General features: G+C 47.3%; 1 protein-coding gene across 1 annotated transcript; it reads right to left on the reverse strand.

Moving 5' to 3' along the window:
- Positions 1-4,254: 4,254 nt before the first annotated feature.
- Positions 4,255-25,056, reverse strand: LOC144756250 (uncharacterized). Its single transcript, XM_078645888.1, has 2 exons — positions 24,319-25,056; positions 4,255-6,064 (listed from the first exon to the last, which is right to left on the reverse strand). The coding sequence occupies exons 1-2, from the start codon at positions 24,859-24,861 to the stop codon at positions 5,489-5,491; spliced, it is 1,119 nt and encodes a 372-aa protein (XP_078502014.1). The 5' UTR covers positions 24,862-25,056; the 3' UTR covers positions 4,255-5,488.
- Positions 25,057-25,884: the final 828 nt, after the last annotated feature.

Consider the following 25,884-nt stretch of genomic DNA (forward strand, 5'->3'; position numbering starts at 1 on the left):
GTTCTGTTTAATTCAGATACTCTGTCCATCACCACCCCCACTTTTTGAATCCTTTCACCCCTGGGGCAGTGCACCATATTTAGTGGTGCCCACCTTCCTGATAGGGATCTCTGTGATGAAAGTGCATCTGCCTTTTCATCACACTTTAACACTGAGTGCAACCCCATGCTGATGCGGCTCACCCAGCATTCTCTTTTGCGTTTGAGCAACTGAGCTCCAAACCAGGGTTTGGTTCAAAAGCAAAAAAGACAAACATCCCTTATGCATCAGAGACAATGATTATTTAATTGTTTCTTTTACCTGCCTGGGAGTCTCATGCCTCACATGATAGTTCCGACTGGCCGAAGCCAGTCAGTCAGACCGGCCGGTTTACACTCCGACCGCCTTCATTGTCATGAGGTGGTCGGACTGCAAACCTTAGATCTGGCTTTCCGACCGACATCATAATAGGGCCAATAGGGTTTAATGTCTGATGCCTAGGCCAATAAGTGGCTTTCATTCTTTTTATTGTATTGTATTGTATATGGATTTATATAGTGCTGTGTCACACAACGGGTATCCTGGCGTTTAAGATTATCCTGCAGACGCTGTGCAACCTGCAACTATACAGCAGAGAAGACAAAGATACTAAGATTAAGCCATGTTAGACCTTAGGAAAGAGCCACGTTTCAGCTCTTTTCTGAAGCTCTGCAGATTTTCAGTTTGTCTGAGATCAATCGGTATTTTGTTCCACAGACGCGAGGCTGCAGAGCTAAAAGATCAACCTCCCATCTGGGTCTTCTTAAATCTGGTTGTACATACTAGTTTGGCAGATGATGAGCGGAGGTTTCTAGCTGGGACATACCAGGAGAATTTGCTCTGCAGTGGTTAGGTCCCACTCTGTGTACTGTTTTGTGGGCAATGCAGAGAGATTTAAACTGTACTCTCTGCAGGATCGGCAGCCAGTGGGGATTCTTCAGTGATAAGGACGCCGAGGACCTACAATGTCTCTTTAAGGCTAGTTTGGCTGCTATTATTTGGATTCTCTGCAATTTCTTTATCAGAATAAATAGTGCTTCAAGTAGCAAGGTATTGCAGTAATCTAGCCTGTTCATGATGACACTCCTCACCACCTGTGTCCTGGCGGACGGTGGCAGCAGCGGAATTATTTTCCGTGGGGCTCTAAACAAAGCCATGCAAGTGCCAATTGTTCTGTTTACTTGCAAGTCTAGTTGTAAATTACTATCAAATAGTACCCCCCAGATTACGTACTGTCTTCGATCGAATCAGCTGGTTATCTGTTGGAAGAGGCCAGAAATCAGCTGTGAGAGGGCAAGGTATCATATTCGCTGTGCAATGTACAATCTCTGTTTTACCCCCATTAAATTGCAGACTTGTCCCCAAGCCATTTTGAGTTTTTTTTGCATACATTCATAACATCTTTCCAGAAATACTGCTTTAGAGTCTTCTTGTGAAAAAATAAGCTGTATGTCATCAGCATAATTCACTGCTTCAATTCCGAAGGATTTAATAAAGGAGATGAGAGGGCGCAAATAAATATTGAATAGGATCGGGCTTATTGCTGATCCTTGAGGGACTCCATGCCTCATAGAATTGTTTTTAGAGACAAACGGAGGAATGGCCACAACTTGCTGTCTGTCTGACAGGTATGACTGAAGCCAGTTAAGTGCCGTCCCTCGAATCCCAAATTCCCTAAGCCTTTCGAGTAGAATCTAATGATTCACTGTATTAAATGCGGCCGACATGTCCAGTAGTATCAGTATAACCGCTTGACCGGTGTCAGCACACATTCTCATCTCATCCAGGACTGTCACCAATGCTGTCTCCGTGCCGTGTGCGGGTCGAAACCCGAATTGGACATCATCTAATAGATGATTTTCTTCTAAGAATTGTGAAAGAGCTTTACTAACTAGTCTTTCCACAATATTTACTGGATAAGGCAACAGAGAAATTGGTCTGTAGTTGGCTGGGCATAGTGGGTACAGTGTGGCTTTTTTCAATAAAGGGGTCCCCACCGCCTTCTTCCAACACCCGGGGGCCGTACCGCTACTCAGTGACTGACATCAGATTTGGTAAAGCAGAGGAAATAGCTCAGGATTGAATTTTTTCCCCAGTCTATGCGGAAACGGGTCCATTGATGATCCAGATGAGACACTGAAAGCAGTTTTTTAAAATTCTTCCTATGTGGGGATCTGAAACTGACCCACAGTTACCTGTGTATCTTTGCCTATTCCATCATTCTGTTTCTCTAACGTCACTGATTCCAATGAATCATTTGTATTATTCATCCCGGCCGCCTATGTTCCAGGCCATCAATGATTTTGTTAATTTTCTCCTCAAAGAACAATGCCAGGCCATCGCATAGCTCTTGTGTGGCTACAATCTTATTTTTCGTACTGTCGGGTTTGGGCAGATCCTTCACTATATTAAAGGTTGTCCTGACCCTATCGGGTGCCTGTAGGATGAGTTTCTCATAGTACTCAGCTTTGGTTTTCGCAGTTGTTCCTTTGTAAGTATACAGTTCTTTTCTTAAAACTATTTTGTCCTTTTCCTCAAACAGTTTCTGCTATTTTCTCTCTGCCTCTTTACAAATTTTCCTTTGTACTTTTAGTTCCTCGCTATACCATGGGGCTGAAGGTTTATCCCTATTTTTTAGCTTTTTCATAGGTACCAAATGGTCAAGCGTGTGATTGATTTGCCTACAGAGGTTGAGGTCATTTTCTTCCCCCGTTTTGTTGATATCAAAAAAGCCCTCTCCAGAGCATAACGGGGGGTGTTTCATTTTCATCAGCTTGGCCCATTCCCTTCCCTGGCAATAATATCCAGATTGAGTAATTTTATTACTCACTTTAGGAGGTGTTAGCAGAAAGTGAATTAAGAAATGATCAGTCCAACACATTGGCAATATTTCTCCTATCGTTACCTCTGTGTGGTTCGCAAATATTAGATCTAAAATATGGCCACCCTGAAGTGTTGAACGTTGCACCAATTGTTGCATGCTTATATTTTCACATGCTTGTAGTAGTTCTTTCAGAGCTGAGTCAAGATTCCCGTTATCCCACAGATTAAAATCTCCCAAAATAATCATTCTAGAGTGGGTAATTGACATATTCTATATAGTGTCAATCAAGGCTTGGTTATGGGGGCTTGATCCTCCTGGGAGTCTGTAACATACTATGCCAGAGAGCAATTGTCCTTTCGACTCTTGCGGGAGAATCCTAGTGTTTCAATGCCTTCCACTTCATCAATGTTTATAGAGGCAAAGTTCCACTTCTCTTTGTGTATCACTCCCACCCCTCCTCCTCTCCCGCTTAGCCTGGGTTTTCTGGAATAATTTATAAATCGGCGGCAGGCTAGCCCCAGTTCAATTCCGAGTCAGGCTGTGTCCAAGTTTCTGTTAAAAACAATGCCTCAAAACCATGGCCTTCCAGTAGCATATAGATCTCTTGATGGTGTTTTACATGGGATCGTACATTGATTACACCACATTTGAGACTATCTGATGTGGAGTTTGATGAGGGGTTCCTGCCTTCTGTCAATTCCTCATCTTTCTAGCCTGTGACTCCCTGCTTACCTATTGTCAGTGGTTCCTCCCTCAAGTAGCAAAATCTAGTATTTCCATGTATATGGTGTTCTTATTTGGCAGCTTGGCTGGCGCAGACGGGCTTGCCTTAGGCGCCCCTTTGGCACACCTGTGGCGTGCCCGCAGCGCCCTAGCATAGCCTCTCCTTAAATAGGAAGGAGTGTTAGGGGATTCCAAGTGGAGCGCTAGACCGCTGACAAAGATGGCATGGGCTCGGTGACCCGCTCTAACAGGCAGAAGTACACCAGCTGACCTTGGCCAATCAGCGTGAGTTAAAGTGCTAGTGCAGGGCTCTCAATAGGTTTTCAATACTATAAAATCCGTTGAAAAACACAAAGTCAGAGAGAACACAATCCCAGTTTTAAAACAAATTGGTGAGCGTGTGCAAAGTGCTAAAGCTGAGTCGCGATGTGTCAATGTCCACATTCATGGACGCTCCAAGGGTAATCTTAGATTCCTCTGGCTTGCATAGCCTCTCCTTAAATAGGGAGGAGCGTTAGGGGATTCCAAGTGGAGCGCTAGACGGCTGACCAAGATGGCGTGTGCTAGGTGACCCGCTCTAACAGGCGGAAGTATACCAGCTCACCTTGGCCAATCAGCGTGCGTTAAAGTGCTAGTGCAGGGCTCTCAATAGGTTTTCAGTACTATAAAATCAGTTTAAAAACACAAAGTCAGAGAGAACACAATCACAGTTTAAAAACAAATTGGTGAGCGCATGCAAAGTGCTAAAGCTGAGTCGCGCTGTGTCAATGTCCGCATTTAGGGACGAGCCGAGGGTGATCAAAATCGTACAGCAACTTTTAGCATTAATTTGTTACTGCACAGAGAAATCAATGCTGCTTACACAATCTTTGTTGGTACGTAAGCTGCTAAGGCCTGAGGATCTAAGGTAAATTGTCCAACATTTAACATTGGGAAACATCCATTACAACTCAGGCATTACAACGCAATGCCTTTACAACACAGCCAATACAACGCAAGTTCCATGACAACTCATGCTATTACAACACATTCCATTACAATGCGGGCCAGCACCTTCTCTGATGTAAGCACCCGGCTGTGTTAGAATAGTAAATTATGTTGTAATGGTGCATGCATTGTAATGGCTTGCGATGTAATAGCATGCGTAGTAATGATACTTGCGTTGTAAAAAACATGTTGTAAAAGCATGCGTTGGGAAAATTTGATTTGTAACGTCATACATCCTTTAACATTGCATCCCGAAGTGCCCAAGCTATGAGCACGTTTATCAGAAAGGATCTCTGTGATTTTCATGCACCTCCATTTGTTGGGGGTCCGCCCTAACACAAGTCAGAGCTTGTAGCCACTCAAGTTAGCTGGGAGATCCAACATTCAGATGTTCTTTGAGTTCATGTCGGGGCAGCAGGAAGGCTGGGACTGTCCATATCAAGTTCACTGTAACACTCCCAACCGGTCATCCTTGGAGACCACTGCTGGACAGTCAACCCCTTCTTTCAGTTTTGCACCCTTAAGTTACTCCGGTGAACCTGAAACTGAGCTGTTACTCCATGACGACATATAGTGACTTTTCCAAGACTACATCAAGAGTCCGTATGGAGCAGGTGGCTCTCATTCTTTCTGCTTCTGGAAATTCAGGATGCACTGAAAACCTAGAGTGCAACATCTGCAAGATACCCTCCCAAAACCTATCTCCATGAGAGAGTTTGTACCCTGATGGAATATAGAAGATTCCAAATACCAACCCACAGGACAACTGGGAGAACCTATGGCATTTTGACTCAAGAACATGAGTCTGCTTTTGATTGACTCCTTGACATGTGCAGTGTTCGGGTGGCTATATTTGCTCCCTCTTTTGTTGCTAATTGTAATCCTAAAGAAAAATCTGGATTGACCTGGAAGCCTCAACACGGCAGAGCACCTCACTCAGCTGTCCCACCAGCGCCATGAGATGCACTGCTGCTGGCGCAGCATCTGGATTTCCAGGACATTGTGTATCAAGATGGCTGCCAAGGCTTTCTGTCTGCTGTCCTCCTGCCCTGTCAGCAGAGCCTCTTTAAGTATGGTGGCTGCTAGCTCGGTGGGTGTTGGAGGATTATGGCTGATGTCCTCAAGCTGCATCTGTAGTGCTTTTTGCAGTATGGTGGCTGTCCGCTTGGTGGTTGTGGCAGGTTGTATGTTGGCGTCATCTTGTTCTATGAGCAAAGCCTTCTTGAGTATGTTGATTGTCTGTTTGGTGGTTACTGACGATTCACCCCTGATGTCTATCAACAGTGCTAGCCTGGTCTCCTTCAGGAGGGCACCCATCAGGTGTGTGGATGAAGGAGCCTCTTGGCTAGTGCAATCCTGCCCTGTCAGCAACTCCTTCCAGAGTAAGGTGGGAGCTGGACCGCCCTGCGGAGTTCTATCCGGTTCTGCCATCAGACGCTTGTAGCGATGAGAGCCCTCTTCTTGTTCTTCTTTGAGGGAGCCATCTTTACTGCTTGAGCCTGCAACAAGTTCCTTGGGAAGAAGCACAGAAGAAATGTTTCAGGTATGTTAAGTTAAGCAGTCATTGCATTACATATATTTGGTATTCACACTGCCTATAGGGGTGACTGGATGTCTGTAGGACCCCACTCTGTGTGATGAGTGGAAGAGTATGTGTAGCAGGTCAATGTATGTTTCGTGGATGAATGCTATATGTTTTTGCACTTGGTGGAATTTACTAGGCCCATCCAGGATCTTTAAAGCAGCTGTATTAACTCTGAGTGCTCACAATACCTGGTATCAGTCGTTGGAGGTTCACCTTCATTTTACTTGGTGACTTTAATGATGCATCCATATGTTCTACCCTCCTTTCTTCTTCTGATCTACAATTACTACCCTCTCCTTACTTGCATTGTGAGAGGCTGTGTTGGACTTCATCTATTTGTCTTTCAAGTATTTCTAGTATTTCTACACTGGGTTCCATTGAGACTATCTCGCCTGGACCTTCCAAAATTACTATATGTCTTTAAAAACTCCTTCAAGCTTTGACTCTGTTATTACTGACTCTTCTGCTTACACGTTATTCTCTAGTGGAGAAATGTGACTCAATGGTTAGAGCAGGCAGACCTCGATGCAGAGCTCTGGCCAGGGACCAGGGTTCGATTCCCGCCTCGGTGGGTCTCGGACTCATTAATTCCTCTGACCGGATATTCTCGCCTCAGTGCCTATTCTGATCATGGGTCCCACGCTGCAACTCTGGGCAATAGCTTGCTTAGTCTCCACAACGCGAGGGATGCCTGGTCTGCACCATGGGGGTGCCCAGGAGTGGACACTTCACAGGGAAAACCAGGAAGGGTTCCCCTGCGGTATTCGTACAAGCGCCGGGAAACCCACTGCGGGTAGCTGTGCGCTATACAAGTACAAAAACATTTACATTTACATTTACCAGACTTCAGTCATTACATTCACTCTGTCCTTGCCAACTCCATAAGCTCACACATAAACCTTGATTTACTCCAACTTTTGTTGCTCAGCCTTACTCTGTAAAACAGAACACCAGTGGCAAAAGTGTAAATCTCCATTACTTCTTAAATCCATTCTTCGCTGTCACAGTTCTTATTGTCAATCTCTTAAAAATGCCAAGGAGGGTAATTTTAGGTCTCTTATTTCTTGTTAGCACTTTTCTCAACTAAATGTGCTTCTTACCTCTGTTCTCTGATCCACTTCTCCCAATCTAATCTAATCTAATCTAATATTTCTGCAAACAATTTGTCTGATGATTCAGGTGATTCATGCTTATTTATTCATGATGCCTCTGAGCCAAAAGTTGTTAATTTTATTTCTTGTGCTAATCCCACGGACTCATCTGCCTGCTCATCCTCTTCCTGTTATTCCTATTAATTCTGTCTACCCTCTGCATGTATATCATCGTTTATTTTCTTTAATCTAACACTTTCATCTGTATACTAGGTTAAATGCTGAGAAGGTCTGTTGAGTACCTTTCTAGATTGCCTGAGGAATGGGCAACTCCTCCAAGTTGCCACAGTGTGAGATGATGAGCGAGAGGTGACACATGCCTACTTTAGAGGGTCACAGTTAGGAGGAAAAAGTCACAAGGGGTAAAGACTTCTTTGGCACTCTTGTAGTCCTTGACTGCTGATGAAAATAGAAGACTTCAGCAAGGCATCAAACTCCTCACAGAGCTAGACTATGTCAAGAGATGAAGCCAAAAGAAAAATATTTAACCTGCTGCAAGCAAACATCTGTGACAATAATGGAAGCTAGTAGTGAACATTGCAATAAAAAATATGGAAACGGAATGCAGTGTGTTGTATCTTCCTCTTATACAGCCTCCATCATATATACTTTAAACAGGAGCTGACATCATAGGAAAGGGTCCTGCAACATCTTGGATTGGGAAACTCAGACATCCTCCAATGCCAAACCACCATCTTGGAAAGGGCTGTTAATATAGTTTATGTCCGCTATTTCCAAGAGCTGATTGTATACATTTGACTGTAGGATAGGATGGGATAGGATGGGTATTTATAAAGTGCACTAAAACCAAAAGGTATCAAGGCGCTGGACGGGACGAAAGAGAGACTAGTACCAACCAACTACAAGGCAAGAGAAGGTCTTTAAGATCTTCTTAAAGGACGTGAGTGAGTTCGCCGCGGTAATAAAGGGAGGCAAAGTATTCCAAAGTCTAGCGGCCGCCACAGAAAATGAGCGGCCACCCCACCTGGACCTATGAAATCTAGGCGAGACAAGTTTTTTCTGAGTAGAAGACCTCAAGGTTTTGCCTGGGGTGTACCAATGGAACAAGGTTTTAAGATGTAATGATCACGTACAATGCATGGCCTTGTACACCAAGTTCAGAGAATTAAAGGTGATACGCTTCCTGATCAGTAGCCTATGCAAGGCATGGATTCCTTCCCTAACGGACTGATGTTTAGGGATGTTAAGAATAAGTCTTGCCGCAGCATTTTGCACCACATGAAGCTTGTTCAAGGAGTCTTTGCTGACATTGAGGTATAATGCATTGCAATAGTCTAGCCAAGAGGAAACTAGGGCAATGATGGTGGGCCAATGTAGATCCGAAGGAATGTATGGCAGCACTTTCTTAGGAGTTTTTAGAATATGGACACAAGAACTAACTGTGCAGTTCACCTGGGCATCAAAAGACAGGCCCTCATCAAAACTGACTCCCAGATTTTTAGCCATTGTCACTGGGACAGGAAGAGGACCGCAGATTTTGAGCCACCAGGCAGCAGACCAAATTGAGGACTGAGGGCCAAAAACCAATACTTCAGCTTTGTGCGTATTGATTTTAAAAGAGTTGTCCTTCATCCAACGTATTATGCTGGTCATACATAAATTAAACCTTTGAGCAACCAGCTGCAAATCATTAGAGATGGAGATTATGATTTGCATGTCATCCACATAGGAGAGGACCTGGAAGACAAAAGATCTCACCAATGAGGCCAAGGGGTCACATAAAGATTGAACAGAGAGGGGCTGAGTGAGGAGCCCTGGGGGACCCCACAAGGAAGACTGAAGGACTTGGCTTTGAACCCGCCGTAGCTGACGACATTGGTTATGCCATGCATAAAAGAATGGAGAAGGTGCAAGGCCTTCCCGGTGACACCTACATTCTGCAGTTGCTGAAACATGCGAACTGGGGAAATGGTGTCAAACGCCACTAAGAGGTCCAGCAGGATCAACACCGCTGATCTGCCCTGATCAACCTACATGCGGATGCAATTTGAGGCTGCAAGGTGGATGATTCAGTGCTGTGGCCTGCCCGAAAGCCATTCTGAGAGCTGTCCAAGATGTCATGAGTTTCAATAAATTTCATAAGTTCGATATTGATACATTTTTTCAGCATTTTGGCAGGACAGGGAGAAGGGAGATAGGCCTATCGTTCTTCAACTCTGAGGGGTTGGCATTGGGCTTCATAAGGAGGGGTGAGACTGTAGCTTCCTTGCAGATGTTCTGATAATGCCCAGATAAAAGAATGTTGTTAAAAACTTTGCACAGGAAATCAGCTATAAGTTCAGGTGCAAGTCTAAGTGTAGAAACCCTGCAAGGATCAGTGGGGGAACCAGGTTTGATGCAAAATAAGAGTTCCTTTATGCAAGTGACTGTGATAGCAGGAGACAATGCCAAGCTAGGCATAGGAGGAAAAGGCGAGATCTGCGGCAGGCTCAGTTTCCTCGGAAAGGGAGAGCTTGTGAAAAATGTTCAAGACTTTCTCCTGAAAGTAAAGGGCTATATCATCACAAAAATCTAGGGTAGGATTCAGGAGCGGTGCTCCTGGAGGTTCAGCAATTTCTTTGATGACTTTTAAGAGCATGCTGGATGAATTATCAGCTGACTTAATCTTTTCAGTAAAATATTGGAAGTTTGCCTGGAAGATGGCATGCTTATAGTCCTTCAGCAAGGATCTCTGTTTCACTTTTTCCAGAAGACAAGGGTCCGCCCGCCATCTCTGTTCTTGCTTTCGACAAAGTCGTCTAAGAGTCCTGAGTTCATCCAAGAATCACGGGGCTGAGGGGTTGACTCTATTAATGACACAACATTTGACTGGAGCATCAGTATCTAGTGCGTTGGTAATCCAATTACAGAACCCCTCTGCCGTTGTAGGAGAAGCAGTAGGGCTACTGGCCGAGGCTGAAATCAAAGCGGCCTTCCAGTCCGTGACCTTATACATTCTTCTACTTAATATGTTTTTGGGGGGTAAACTTAAAGTGACCTTAATGGGAGAAGGGAAAGTAATATTGTACTCAATCAGCCAGTGGTCAGCCCAGCTAAGAGGCTGGACAGCCTTGATTCTAAGATTACTGTGGTAGGCAAAGATGCCGTCCAGAGTGTGACCGGCCCTGTGGGTGGGAGAGTGAATAAGTTGTTCGAAGCCCATCGAGGTGATGAGGTCGAGAAGGTGTACAGAATCAATGTCCTGGTTACATTCAAGATGGAAATTGAAATCCCGAAGAACTGTGTAATGTGCCAAAGTGGCGAAGGGTTCAAGAGTCTGGCTCCATGTCTCAAGAAAGGTGGCCCTGAACCCAGGTGGACGATAAACCAAAAGGCCAGAGAATTTGCGTTTTTCTCCAGATTTGATACCAAAAATGTCTGCTTCTAGAGGCATTCCGGGGACACCCTCCAGAGGGGTAAGAGTGCAGTTGAGAAAGTCCCTAGCCACCAGGGCTAGGCAGCTGCCCATTCTGCTGGGTCGGTCATATCTGAGGATAGTATAGCCTGGGGGGATGTATGACGTTACAACGCATGCTTTTACCACGCATGCTTTTACAACGCGGTTTTTACATCGCATACCATTACAACGCATAGCGCTTTGGGGTGCTGGATAGTGAATAGTTTAATTTACTATTCCAACTCCAGTCCCCGTGGACACTAGGGAAGGTGTTGGATAGTAAATTAAATCTATTCCCTATCCTAGAGCGCCCCCCAGCGCAATGCGTTGTAATGGTTTGCGTTGTAAAAGTTGCGTCGTAAAGGCATTGCGTGGTAAAAGTTGCGTTGTAAAGGATGTTTCCCAGCCTGGGGGAACTGCATCAGTCAGATTGGGGCCCGAGTGTTCCTTAGTCCAGGTCTCAGTGATAAAGAGGCAGTCCAAATTAAGCGTTGTAATAGTGAGGGCGATTTCAGTCTTATGCCTAATCATGGAGCGTTGTATAAACCGCAGGAGCAAAAACCCATCAACCGTGTTGGGATTGGGGTAAATATTATAATATAAACATATGGTATCCCAACTGGTATTATTTAAAGACAGTTACAAAGGATATGTTGAAAACATTATCAGAAAGGAAAGAAGGAGACTCATTCGTATTTATAAATGTGCTCTTGGCATCATATTTCTCCAAAACAGGAAATGGACAAGTTACAGTTGTATCAGCACTGTAAACAATTCAATTAATACAACCCTAATTGTACTTGGTGCTCAAGTGGTGCAAGTGATGTACACGGTGGTGACGCAAGTGACAATGTGGTCAGCAAAGACGGCGCAAGGTGACTAGTGCATGAATATATACAGTGAGTTGAAGAAACAATATGGTTCCAGCTGAATTGTGGTCTTTTTGGTTCTACTTTGGGCTGGCTGTAGTTTTAGCCACATTGTATGTTGCACCTTGGCTTGCGCTGAGTGGTCGACGGCGTTTCGATCCTCTTAAATTGGGATCTTCATCAGGACTGGGTTGAGTGATAAACGGTGCTGTAAGCCGTGTCTGGTGGTGTACGCTGGAGTAGAAGAGTGGTTCCGTATCAATTTAGGAGCCTGATGGCTGGGTGTGCAGGGGTAGAAATAGGAGGTCCGTCCCGTCAAGTGGGAACAGGGCTCCGAACCAATTCGAGAATCAGGGTAAATCATGGAAGTCCCGTCGGGCGGGAACAAAGCATCGATCTAAACGTGATCGACGGCGAGAGAATGAATCTGAAGGCTGGGTGTGCAGGGGAGGTAATAGGAGGTCCCGTCGAGTGGGAACCAACTCGTCAATCAAGGTAAATCATGGAAGTCCCGTCGGGCGGGAGCAAGGCATCGATCCAAACGTGATCGACGGAGGGAGAATGAATCTCTTCGAGTGGAGCTGGTCTGTCTGATTCGGATTTAATCCAGGTTGCCCTTGACCCTTGGCAACCTGGATTGCCAAGGGCCAAGTTTCTTATTTTTACTTTGTACTGAAAATGTGTTATAGTAGTGCTTTGGATAAAATATATAAATGTAAATACAGGAAAAGATAAATAACCATTACCCAGCACCTGTGGACCAGTGGTCATTGTGCCATGGCAGGTGCTCAGTCCCTGTCGCCTTCCCTAGTGTAAAGATCCATAGTGCCGGGGACCTGGAACCTTCCCAAACACCACCATGTATGAGTGAGCTTAGTCAGTCATGTACGAGGCTGTTATGAGGTTCCCTTGGGCTGAGCCCAATAGTTTGGCCGGATCTTTGGCCTTCCCCAAAACCCTGCGCGTATTGAGTGGATCATTTGTATGGTGGTTGTTGATTCCACCACAGTAGAACCCATTTGGAGGTTCAATTGACCTTGCTTTAAGAATGTTGAGTTGCCATGTGTTTGGTTATAGTGGAGTTCCATATGATTTTTTTCTGCATTCGGTTTTGGTTGAGAAAGCATCCACAACACCCAGGCGGGTGTGCGTGATGGGCCATGACATGGCTTTCTCTAGGGTTGAGTCACATAAAGAAATTGGGTCTTCTGCCTTCCTTAAGACCCTTGTATGGTCATTTGTCATATGCTCAGTCTTACGCTGCAGGTACCATTGTTGGTATCAGTGTTGGTGTGAGTGAAGGGTCTGGTGTGAGAGCCTGAGTGGGTATTGGTTACCATTTATTATCTTGACCCCTGCAACCTGAAAGAAACCCCTAAGTCTGTTGAGCAGTGACTTGCTGCTATGTTATAAGGATTTTTAGAGCTCGAACAAATACCCCGAGGTGTCTAGGCGCAACACATAGGGAGCATGTAACAAGTTCTAAGGTAAGGCTAAAGTTGGGGGGTTTCTAGATCAGATTAGTGGTGAGGGTCTTAATAATAGGACGTTGATCTAAGGAAGGATAGGGAAGGGAGCTCTATGAAGGGAAAAGCCATGTTTTTTTTTTTTCTGAACGAGAGTAAGTTTGAGATGGATCTGATAGAAGAAGTGAGTGCATTCCTTTCTTTGACAGTGAACAGCTAAGCTGTAGGATAAAATAAGGGTGATGTACTGTACATTGGTACACAAAGCACATGATCTCAGGAAGGCCTAGCCCATTTGTGTTCTTCCGTATCATAGTGGATGGCCCCGAAACTCTTACATGTTGATAGGCGTAGACATTTCATGGAACTGCCTAAATCCATGGGCATTTAGATGTGGCATTTGAACTGTGCGGAAACCTGTAGACATTTGTGAATGTGGACATTTCCCAGAACTGCCAAAAAGCTGTAGAAATTAGTAGATGTGAACATTTGAGGGTACAGCCACAAAGCTTTACATACTTGTAGATGTAGTCATTTAATGGAACTTCTCCAAAGCTATGTCCATTTGTAGATGCATACATTTTATGGAGCTGCTCCAAATCCTTAAATGCTAATAGATGTGGACAAGCCTTTAGACTTCAGCAGAAGTGGATATTTCAAGGAAACGCCCCAAAGCCGTAGACATCAGTAGATCCGGAGGGTTGATGCAACTGCTAGGAGACAGTCTGAGATGTCACTGACACGTGGTGTTGTTTGGGTGTTGCATGGCACCTATTTGGTGTAACAGTGGTGGTGTTGAAATATTTTGGTATTTGCATCTCCCAGTTCTCACATGTCCCAGTGTTGCAGTCTCCTATGCTGAGTCTATGACTCGTTTCGTCTCCATGCCCATGTCATGCATTTTCTGGTCTTCCGAAATCTGAGTTCCTGTCTTCAACTTCTAATAGCCCTGTGTGGCGACTGTGTATCCCTGTCTCCTAGACCCAACGTATCTGTCTCTCAGCGACCTGTTTTCCTGACTTCTAGGCCCAGTGTCTCAGTCTTTCTCTGGCAGACTCAGTGATTTTGGGCCTCTTGCACAAAGAGGCTGCTTTCAGTGCAGTGGTTTGCATTTCACTGCAAGCAGCTTCACACTTTTGGGTGCAAGGGATTCTCAAAAATACCTTACCGTGAAAAGGAGCTTTTTGATGGGGTTCTCCATGAATATGGAATGGAAGGTATGGAAATATCAAGACCGTAATATTGAAAGGTAAGTAAGTATATATTTTCTAAACCTAACTCCATATATATGTACCTTGATGACATATATATATATATCTTCAAGGTGTGTAGATTTTAGGAACAGTAAATCTACACTTCCATTACATGCACTTATATTTTGATACTTTAGGCCTCAACACTATGTGGACTATGACTTGTAATGTTAGTTATGAATTGCAATGTACACTTTTGCATATGGTAAATTGAAGTTTCCATTTGCAAAGTCAGTGGCACTGGCTTTCCAACTATTCCCAGTATCAAGCAACTCAGTGACCTTGACTCATATTTCCCATTGCCCGGTCACTCGTACTCGGTGAACCCGTCTCATGTTCCCTCCTGGACTCAGTGACCCTGGCAGATATCACATACTCTTGGATCCCATGTTGACACCTGTTATGTGCTATTATGTTGATTTGTAACCGAGAGGGTGTTCAGGTGATTGGCTATCAAGACCTATGTCACCGGGGCTAAGACTGATGGATATTTTGCTGCATGGCTATAGATATATGATAGTTTTACCAACCATGTATCTTTCCTTCCTTCCACATTCACAACCACTGCAGACACTCTGCCACTGCGAGCCCGAGGAGACTCCCACTCCCACAAAGATCCCCCACCCAAAAGCATTCAGTACACAATTAGGTGCATTTGTTCACATAACCGCGTGCACAAAGCGAGCTACATCAGTGCCTCAGGATTGTTCCTAATGCATCGCAGAGCTTTGTCAAAGCATACCCTCAGGGACAGCAGGACATGCAATAATGCAAACTTTAGCTACCCAGAACATGCATAGGACGTTGGACTACAAACATCAAGAGGCCACGTGCCACATATGTATGACCTTTGCAGCCCCAGTCCAGTGTAAGGAAAACCTGTACTGGGGTTGGACTGTCAGTTAAAACAATGCCATGGTCACTCTCTTAATCTCCAAGCTTCACTATGCAATCAGCCTGTACCTCTGTGCACCTATTTCATCATACGCAAAATACAACTAATCCAAAATGCTGCCAAGAAGTTCCTTCTCAGCCTTCACTCAAGAAAAAATGCACCACTCCAGTCCTGCAGTTGCTCCACTGGCTTCCTATAGCCAGAAGGGCAATGTACAAGGCTCTGTGCGTTGTCCGCAGAGCTTCGCGAGGAAAATTACGGCTATATCTCTGAGTTAAATTCATCAGCATAAACAAAATAGGACACAGCTCTCCAGGCTTGCACCACAAATCATCATACCACCTTACCATAACAAATCCGTAGGAGGCAGTACTAGCCGCCAAACTCTAGTAGTCGCTACCAGCCAAGATTCAAAGCATTCGGGAACATATACACTTCAGAAACAGTTGCAAACATGGGTATTTCCAAAATAACCACATCATCCCACAACCCTGCGATTGAGCAGGGAGAAAGATAATTGAACTTTCAAGTTCAATCTACAGTTTACTACCCACAGATATGTAACAACCCAACCAGCACATTACTTTCTATATCCAGGTAAGCTAAGAAAGGCTACCAATGGTTAACCTGTGTATTATAGAGTATTGTAAATGTATATATAACTCTTCTGACCCACACTAATACTAATGCCATAGCACCCAGCGGTCAGCAGCCAAGTACAGCTTAATCAGTTTACACTCAAATAAGACATATACAACACTGGTCTTGTCCATCATCCAGTACTTTACCACACAGTAAACCAGCCATCACCAGCTGAACAGGCTGGAATAACTGAAGAGACCTGTCACACACTGCTGGACAACCAAAGGGCTGTTATCCAGAAGAATGGTCCAATTATAGACCTATCTCTCTCCTGCCAGGGGTTAGCAAAATTGCAGAGAAATATGTCAACCGCATACTATCAACATTTATTGAGGATGTGGGCGCCTTGCATGTCACCCAAACGGGTTTTAGAACGAGGCATGGAACTGAGACTGCTCTGGTCGCAGTAGTGGAGGAGGCAAGGAAAATTGTGGGTGGAGGAGGCTGCGCTGCGGTGGTCCTTTTGGACCTCAGCGCAGCCTTCGATACTGTAAACCACACACTCCTTCTCCAGCGGTTGCGGGAGGTTGGCATTGTGGGGACCGTCCTTAATTGGTTTCGGTCCTTCCTTGCTAACAGATCTTTTGCAGTTTTCGAGGAGGAAGCAGCATCCGATCAATTCCCACTGCATTACGGCGTTCCCCAGGGATCCTCATTGAGCCCGACCCTATTTAATATCTATATGAGGCCCCTGGCTAAAGAGGTCCATCTCTGGGGAATCCAATTGGTCACCTACGCCGACGATACGCAGTTGGTGGTTTCCCTGGCTAGGGCAGATGCTGTGGATTCCGGGGTCAATAACCTTTCCCCGTGTCTCACCAAGGTCCTCGATTGGATGGACGCCTCTTTTTTGAAACTTAACGGTTCAAAAACAGAGATTATGATGCTGGGATATAAGGCCCCCATCAATCTTGACGCTTGGTGGCCCATATGTTTGGGTCCTCCCCCTCCCCCGAAGGAGTAAATTAAAAGTCTGGGGGTGTGCCTTGATCCCACCTTTAGTTTTCAAGTTCAAGCCCGTAAGGTCGCCGCTACCTGTTACGGCCTTCTGAAGATCCTACGGAAGGTCCTGACCCTTCTTCCGTTCGAGGCAAGACGGATCCTGGTTCAGTCCCTAATCCTCTCGGGGCTTGACTATGCGAACGCGGTCTACTTGGGGGCACCATTAGGGACCATTAAGATACTCCAGTCAGTCCAGAACTGCGCAGCCCGAATGCTTATGGATGTCCCTAGACACAGCTCGGCGAAGACGGCCATCCGGGCTCTACACTGGTTACCTGTTCAGGAAAGGATCCAGTTTAAGGCCTTGTGTATGGCCCACAAATCAATAATCAACAAGGGCCCTGCCATTCTGTGCCCTCTTCTGAGGCACCATCAAGGGCCCAGAGCTCTTAGATCCAACCACCGCAATCTGCTCTCTGTCCCGAGGATCAAGCGTTCTCGTACAGGGGGCCGACGTTTTGCAGTACAGGCAGCAAAAAGTTGGAATCAGCTGCCCGATTACCTGCGGCTTGAGCCTAATCATTTACAGTTTAGAAAGCGCCTGAAGACCTTCCTGTTCTGCTGAGTGATTTGTCTGAGATGGGTCTAAAGCGCTGGGATGCCCCCGGGTAGCCAGCGCTATACAAATCTGTACTCATTCATTCCTTGATTATCTAGTCACCATTGCAGGTCCCAACGAGCTGCACACTATGACCAAATTGTTACATCTAACAATGACATTCAGAATGGAATGATAGGAACAATGTCCTCTCCGTAGATCCCCTGTGCAATTTCTTTCCAACTATGCCTGCTCAGGACCAAAACAAAAATGTTAAAGAAAATATCTGGTTGGATAACCCAGTGCATCAACTAAGTGGTCAATTATTATAACAAAGCCCATAAGTGGATGGCCAGAGCTGTTCAAAGCTGCCAGCCAACTGAAAACCACAAACTACGCATTTCTCTCTCACACTGCTAAGTGCTGTGTCCCGAAACACGATCACCACATCTCAGTGGTCATCATGCGCAACATGGTCACACTTCCCACATAGAATCAAAAAAATAAAGGCAATACCCTTCCAACCACACACTCAAAGGTATAGTGTCCTGCCCATGCACGCAAGAGCTTCGGCCCCCCACGTAGGGGTATAAGCGCAATGTAAATTCTGCAATACAACATGTAAAGCTACGCACTGGGGCTGGACTACAAGCAAAGCTGTTCAAGTGAAGACATGAGCTGGAGCTCACCACTTGCACCGGAGCATGACCGCGAGCAAAGCCTTGCCCCAGAGCGTGACCGCAGGCAAAGTCTTGCACCGGAGCATGACCGCGGGCAAAGCCTTGCACCGGAGCATGACCGCAGGTAAAGCCTTGCACCGGAGCATGACCACTGCACCGGAGCATGACCTCAAGCAAAACCTTGCACCGGAGCATGACCGCGAGCAAAGCCTTGCACCGATGCATGACCACGAGCAAAGCCTTGCACCGGAGCATGACTGCGAGCAAAGCCTTGCACCGGAGCATGACTGCGGGCAAAGCCTTGCACCGGAGCATGACCACGAGCAAGTATTGCACTGGAGCATGACAAGGGCAAAGTCTTGCCCCAGAGCCAGACCGCAGGCAAAGCCTTGCACTGGAGGATGACCGTAGGCAAAGCCTTGCTCCGGCGCATGACCGTGGGCAAAGCCTTGCACCCGAGTATGACCTTGAGCAAAGCCTTGCACTGGAGGAGCATGACCGCGGGCAAAGCTTTGCACCGGAGCATGGCCGAGGGCAAAGCCTTCCACCGGAGCATGACTGGAGCATGAGCATGGGCAAAGTTTTGCACCGGAGCATGACTGCGGGCAAAGCCTGGCACCTGAGCATGACCGCGAGCAAAGCCTTGCACCAGAGCATGACCGGGAGCAAAGCCTTGCACAGGAGTATGAAAGCAAGCAAAGCCTTGCAGCGGAACATGACTGCAAGCAAAGTCTTACACCGGAGTATGGCCGCAGGCAAAGCCTTGTACCGGAGTATGACCGTAAACAAAGCCTTGCACCGGAGTATGGCCGCAGGCAAAGCCTTGCACCAAAGTATGACCACAGGCAAAGCCTTGCACCGGAGTATGACCGCAGGCAAAGCCTTGCACCAGAGTTGACCGTGAGCAAAGCCTTGCACCGTAGTATGGCTGCAGGCAAAACCTTGCACCAGAGTATGACCGCAGGCAAAGCCTTGCACCGTAGTATGGCTGCAGGCAAAGCCTTGCACCGGAGTATGACCACAGGCAAAGCCTTGCACAGTAGTATGGCTGCAGGCAAAGCCTTGCACCGGAGTATGACCGCAGGCAAAGCCTTGCACCGTAGTATGGCTGCAGGCAAAGCCTTGCACCGGAGTATGGCTGCAGGCAAAGCCTTCCACTCGAGCATGACTGGAGCATGAGCGCGGGCAAAGTCTTGCACCGGAGCATGACCACAGACCAAGCCTTGCACCGGAGCATGACCGTGGGCAAAGCCTTGCACTGGAGCATTACCTCAAGCAAATCCTTGCACCGGAGTAAGGCCGCAGGCAAAGCCTTGCACTGGAGTATGACCGTAAGCAAAGCCTTGCACCAGAGTATGACCGCAGGCAAAGCCTTGCACCGTAGTATGGCTGTAGGCAAAGCCTTGCACCAGAGTATGACCGTAGGCAAAGCCTTTCACCGGAATATGACTACAAACAAATTCTTAAAATGTGGTCTTTGTCTAAGAAAAGAGATGCATTGAGGCAGGACTACAAGTAAACCACTGAAGAACTGCAGGTAAAGCTTTGTACTGATGGAGGACTACAGTCAGTGTCAATGACTAGAGTAGGACTATGTTATACAAGGGGGGTTGTACCCATATGGTCAGTGGGACCTGGGTGATCAGTAGCGTTATATATAGGGGGTCCCAGACCAAGAACACAATTCCTGTTTTTAAACACACACTATTTAAATGAATTTAGGAAACACACACTAAATGAAGGTGACCAGTGTTTTTAATCCACTGTACCAGGCAAACAATCAATATTGAAAAATCAGACATAAAATATACATGATTCAATGCGCCCACAAAGAGAGGAGGAGGGGGGGGGGGTGCAGGGAGGGGGATGTATTTCACTGGATTTTACATCACTAGTTAACATTCAAGAACAACAACATAATACATAATTCAAAACGTAATTCCACATACATGAAAAACCATGGAACATGACATATATCATAGCAAAAAATTCCTAAGAAGATACTCCTATAATGATTAATATATCAAACTGGGGTTAGGAGTTCCTGGTTGTAAGGTGTAGATGTCTACGTTTCGACCCCGATGGTGTAGGACAGTGGATCCTTACTGCGTGGGTCTTCGTCAGGACGTGATGGGTGAAGGGGGGGGGGATTGATGGGGCGTTTAACTCTGGCACACCGGGAAGGTCTCGTCAGGCGGTTATGCAAAAAAGGGGGGCTGCCACGTGTGGAGTCAAGATCTTGTTGTAAAAACCGAGGGTTAAGTCATGGGTCAAAGCGATTGCCGGCTACATCAGTGTGGGTTGTACACCGTGCTAAACCGGCTCTTTATCCACAAATTAATTTGAGTGACGTGCGTTGTCAAGCTTGCCTCCGCAGTATTACTCCGCAGTATGGTTTGAAGGGCCGACCGGCCTTATTCCAAAAAGACCAAATCTTTTTCAGTGGCGCGCGTTGTCAGAAAAGCATCTGCAGTGTACAAATCCGCATTGTTGTTGGAAGGGCCAAACCGGTTTTTTTCTTTTTTCTTAAGACCAAATCAGGGAAAACCTCGTCGGTATTAAATGCCGCGTGTCACCATCCGCGCTGCTGACGGAAAATTCCGATAGTGGTGCGTGCGCGCCGCGTCTCCTGGAAACAGGGGCCTGTTTCCAGGAGACGCGGCGCGCACGCACCACTATCGGACGAGGTTTTCCCTGATTTGGTCTTAAGAAAAAAGAAAAAAACCGGTTTGGCCCTTCCAACAACAATGCGGATTTGTACACTGCAGATGCTTTTCTGACAACGCGCGCCACTGAAAAAGATTTGGTCTTTTTGGAATAAGGCCGGTCGGCCCTTCAAACCATACTGCGGAGTAATACTGCGGAGGCAAGCTTGACAACGCACGTCACTCAAATTAATTTGTGGATAAAGAGCCGGTTTAGCACGGTGTACAACCCACACTGATGTAGCCGGCAATCGCTTTGACCCATGACTTAACCCTCGGTTTTTACAACAAGATCTTGACTCCACACGTGGCAGCCCCCCTTTTTTGCATAACCGCCTGACGAGACCTTCCCGGTGTGCCAGAGTTAAACGCCCCATCAATCCCCCCCCCCTTCACCCATCACGTCCTGACGAAGACCCACGCAGTAAGGATCCACTGTCCTACACCATCGGGGTCGAAACGTAGACATCTACACCTTACAACCAGGAACTCCTAACCCCAGTTTGATATATTAATCATTATAGGAGTATCTTCTTAGGAATTTTTTGCTATGATATATGTCATGTTCCATGGTTTTTCATGTATGTGGAATTACGTTTTGAATTATGTATTATGTTGTTGTTCTTGAATGTTAACTAGTGATGTAAAATCCAGTGAAATACATCCCCCTCCCTGCACCCCCCCCCCCCCTCCTCCTCTCTTTGTGGGCGCATTGAATCATGTATATTTTATGTCTGATTTTTCAATATTGATTGTTTGCCTGGTACAGTGGATTAAAAACACTGGTCACCTTCATTTAGTGTGTGTTTCCTAAATTCATTTAAATAGTGTGTGTTTAAAAACAGGAATTGTGTTCTTAGAGTAGGACTACACATTGAACAGCCATAAGTGAGGTCATGCACCCAGACCAGACCACAAGTAAACCATGCACACCCTTAGGACCTGGAATCTATACACTAGTGCTTGGCTACAAGGATAGAGATACGCTAGGGGGGGATGTGGCCTAACGGCTAGACTGGTCACCCTCAGAGCTGGGGAACTGGGTTTGAGTCTCGACAGGGATGCTCAACATCCTGTGATTCAGGGCAAATCACTCAATGTCCCCGTGCCTAACAAAAAGTAGCAACTGGTGCTCATGTAAAGCACTCTGATACCTTTGGGTCTAGTTTGCTCTATATAAAACTCCAAAAACAAATAAGGGCATGGCTAGAAGTAACAACTGCAGTGAGGCTGAACAACATGTGAGGTTTTGAACTGGGACAGGATTACAAGTAACTTATTGTACTTTGGCAGGACTCCAAGTAAAATGATTCAATATGGATGGACTACACCTGAAATTATGCACCTGGGCTGGACTACAAATAAAGCCATGCAGTGGGCGTGGATACCAAGTAAAGCCATGCACTGGGACTGGCCTACAAGTAAAGCCATGCACTGGGACTGGCCTACATGTAAAGCTACGTACTGGGGATGAACTGCAAACAAAGCTACATACTGGGGCTGAACTACACGTAAAGCCATGCACTGGGGATGAACTACAAGTAAAGCCATGCACTGGGACTGGCCTGCAAGTACAGGCATCCACTGGGCCTGGAACGGAAGTAGAGCCATGCACTGGGACTGGCCTGCAAGTACAGGCATGCACTGGGGCTGGAAAAGAAGGGCAGCCATGCACTGGGACCTGCCTGCAAGTACAGCCATGCACTGGGACTGGCCTGCAAGTACAGGCATGCACTGGGCCTGGAACGGAAGTAGAGCCGTGCACTGGGACTGGCCTGCAAGTACAGGCATGCACTGGGGCTGGAACAGAAGTACAGCCATGCACTGGGGCTGGCACAGAAGTACAGCCATGCACTGGGACTGGCCTGAAAGTACAGGCATGCACTGGGGCTGGAACAGAACTACAGCCCTGCACTGGGGCTGGAACAGAAGTACAGCCATGCACTGGGTCTGGAACAGAAGTACAGCCATGCACTGGGACCAGCCTGCAAGTACAGCCATGCACTGGGGCTGGAACAGAAGTACATCCATGCACTGGGGCTGGAACAAAAGTACAGCCATGCACTGGGGCTGGAACAGAAGTACAGCCATGCACTGGGGCTGGACAGAAGTACAGCCATGCACTGGGGCTGGAACAGAAGTACAGCCATGCACTGGGGCTGGAACAGAAGTACAGCTATGCACTGGGGCTGGAACAGAAGTACAGCCATGCACTGGGGCTGGAACAGAAGTACAGCCATGCACTGGGACCGGCCTGCAAGTACAGCCATGCACTGGGACTGGCCTACAAGTAAAGCCATGCACTGGGGCTGAACTGCAGGTAAAGCTACGTACTGGGGCCGGACTTCAAGTAAAGCCATGCTCTGGGGCGGGACTACAAGTACAGCCATGCACTGGGGCTGGACTACAAGTAAAGCCATGCACTGGGGCTGGACTACAATTGAAGCCAAGCACTGGAGCTGAACTACAAGTAAAGCCTTGCACTGGGGCTGTAATAGAAGTAAAGCCATGCACTGGGGCTGGACTACAAGTAAAGCCTTGTACTGGGGCTGTAATAGAAGTAAAGCCATGCACTGGGGCTGTAATAGAAGTAAAGCCATGCACTGGGGCTGGACTGCAAGTAAAGCTGTGCACTGGGGCTGTAAAAGAAGTCATGCACTGGGGCTGGACTACAAGTAAAGCCTTGTACTGGGGCCGTAATAGAAGTAAAGCCATGCACTGGGGCTGTAATAGAAGTAAAGCCATGCACTGGGGCTGGACTGCAAGTAAAGCTGTGCACTGGGGCTGGACTACAAGTAAAGCCTTGCACTGGGGCTGTAATAGAAGTAAAGCCATGCACTGGGGCTGGACTGCAAGTAAAGCTGTGCACTGGGGCTGGACTACAAGTGTGCCAGCAGTGCTTAATTTGAGCCAGTGGTTTCAGGTACTCAGCACCTGCACTTAATCATCAACACTTTTACTTTTCATGAGCACCAGTTACGTACACATTAATTTAAGGGGACATTAAGTGATTTGCCCAGAATCACAGGAAGTTGAGCCAACTCCGAGACTCGAACCTGGTTCCCCAGCTCCAAAGACTGCAGCTTTGGCCTTTACTCCACACCACATCCTCTCCTCACTTTCATGGTTAGCAGTTGATTCTGTTTTAGGCGGTGCTAACAGGAGAAATGGGCTGGTGCAAGCAGCCTTCTGAAGAGAACCCAACACTTATTTTTTTTCACGAATTAACCAGTGTGTGCGAGTAGCAGTCCTGCGGAGCAGACATGTCTGGGTCTGGGTGGTTGGTGGAAGATATGACTGTTCGTGTAGGTGGGTTGTGAGGATGTAGTGCTTTGAATGTGTGTGTGTGTGAGGAGTTTGACATGAGCATGTTTGTGTATCAGGAGCCAGTGGAGCTCCCTGAGGTGAGATGTGAGCCCTGTGGGGGAGGCCGAGGATGAGTCTGGTTGCCTGGCAACAAGTAGCAATGGGTCTGGAAACTCCTGTCCGAGCTTGTAAACAATCAAGGTCACGTGTCACCCCTGCTGCTGTTGGACACCCTTATGTGCTCCTGTGCTTATGCTCTGAGGCGCTGCACACATACCTCAGCCTTCTGCTTCCGGTCAGAGGGTGTGAACTGAAACAATATCCCTGCTGCAGGTCTTCCCACCTTCCACACCAGCGGCCACTTCCAAAGAGCCGGGGCCCCTGGCCCCAACATGAAGTGTAGGGTGGGGGCCTTCCGGGTACTTCGCAGCGTTCTGGGGGCAGCGACAAGGCTGTACTGATCCTGTGGGGACACCAGCCCTCTCCTCATCATCCACCAGTGGAAAACAAACCGGGTCTTCCCCAGCTGCAGTGACCCGCAAGGGGCCCGGCTGCGTGGGCAGAATCCACCGCTCAAGATAGGGCCAAACATCTGCTGAGCGTTGCCCCAGAGGCCTGTCGTGCCCACCTCGACCCTGCACTCCAGTCTCAGCCTGGCACCCCTGCCCTCATTCCCTGCCCAGCGGCAGTGGCCCCGGAAGGCCCCGGGCGCTGTGTCGTGCCGGCTTTGCCTTTTCTCTATCGCGCCCTTGGCTTGGAGCACTCGACGCGGGCACCGGGCGACGGCGGCCCTGGCAGAGGTGGAGGGCACAGAAGCCATTGGCACGGCTGCACACTCCGAGAAAGGGGCCGGCTGGGCTCGGGGCTGCGCTTCCCAAGGATGGACGGGGTGCCCGGAGGAGAGCTGGGCACGGCGCGCGCGTCCCCTCTGGATAGGATGGTGGCAGCCGGGGCCCCTCGCTGGAAAGACAGCTCGGACCTCTCCAAGTGCATGCTGGGGGGGAGTTGGAAGGGCCAGGCGTCACCTTTCCAGTTGAATGATGACAGTCAGAAACTCCACCCTAAAAGGAGAGCCCGCGCCTCTCACACTGGCATGTCCTTGGGTGGTGGGATTGGATGGGGAGGGCACTATCCACTCTCCAAGCGCACGTGGGGGGAGGCCCGAGGAACCTGCATTCTTGACGGACAGCCAAGGCCGGCTGGCTGCCGTCCAGCAGCAGCGCATGCCAGGCGCATGGACTGACCCTGCTGACCGGCCCCAGCCGGCGCGGGCGAACTCCCCGAACCCGGCCCGAAATAGACCAGACGGCAGCCTCGCCAGCTCTCCGCGCACATCACCGCCCGGAGCTTTCATCATAGGCGCTGGAAGCAGGAGCCCGGGGTGCTGCAGCACCCCCAAAATAACCATGCTGAAGTCCGAAGTAGTGAATGAGCTACAAAGACGCTTCCTACCTCGTTACATTTGCTGTGTCTTCAAAGAGAGTTAAAATCTCCGGCTGACTTCTGACAAACTGCTGCTTATTTTAACGCGGGGTCCCGGTTCGGTGTTTACTTTTCCTTCTTTAATTGCAAAATTAGAGGATTTTGTAAAGTGAACTATCTGACAATTTTGCTGAGGTACAGGGCATGAGAAAGGAAAGGCTATAATATATCAACATTTAAATTCCTGTAATTAAGCTGTACAAATAAATGTTTCAAACTATATCAGCAGTTAGGAAAGGACAAATGAAGCAATTTGTTTTGTAATTTGAAGTGTAATGGGAACCAACGTTTCAACACATCAAAACAAAGCAAGGAGTTCACTTGGTAATGCACAAATGATAAATATTCGCAGAAATCCATT

The sequence above is a fragment of the Lissotriton helveticus genome, chromosome 5_1 (genome assembly GCF_964261635.1).
Source record: "Lissotriton helveticus chromosome 5_1, aLisHel1.1, whole genome shotgun sequence".
Classification (NCBI taxonomy): Eukaryota; Metazoa; Chordata; class Amphibia; order Caudata; family Salamandridae; genus Lissotriton; species Lissotriton helveticus.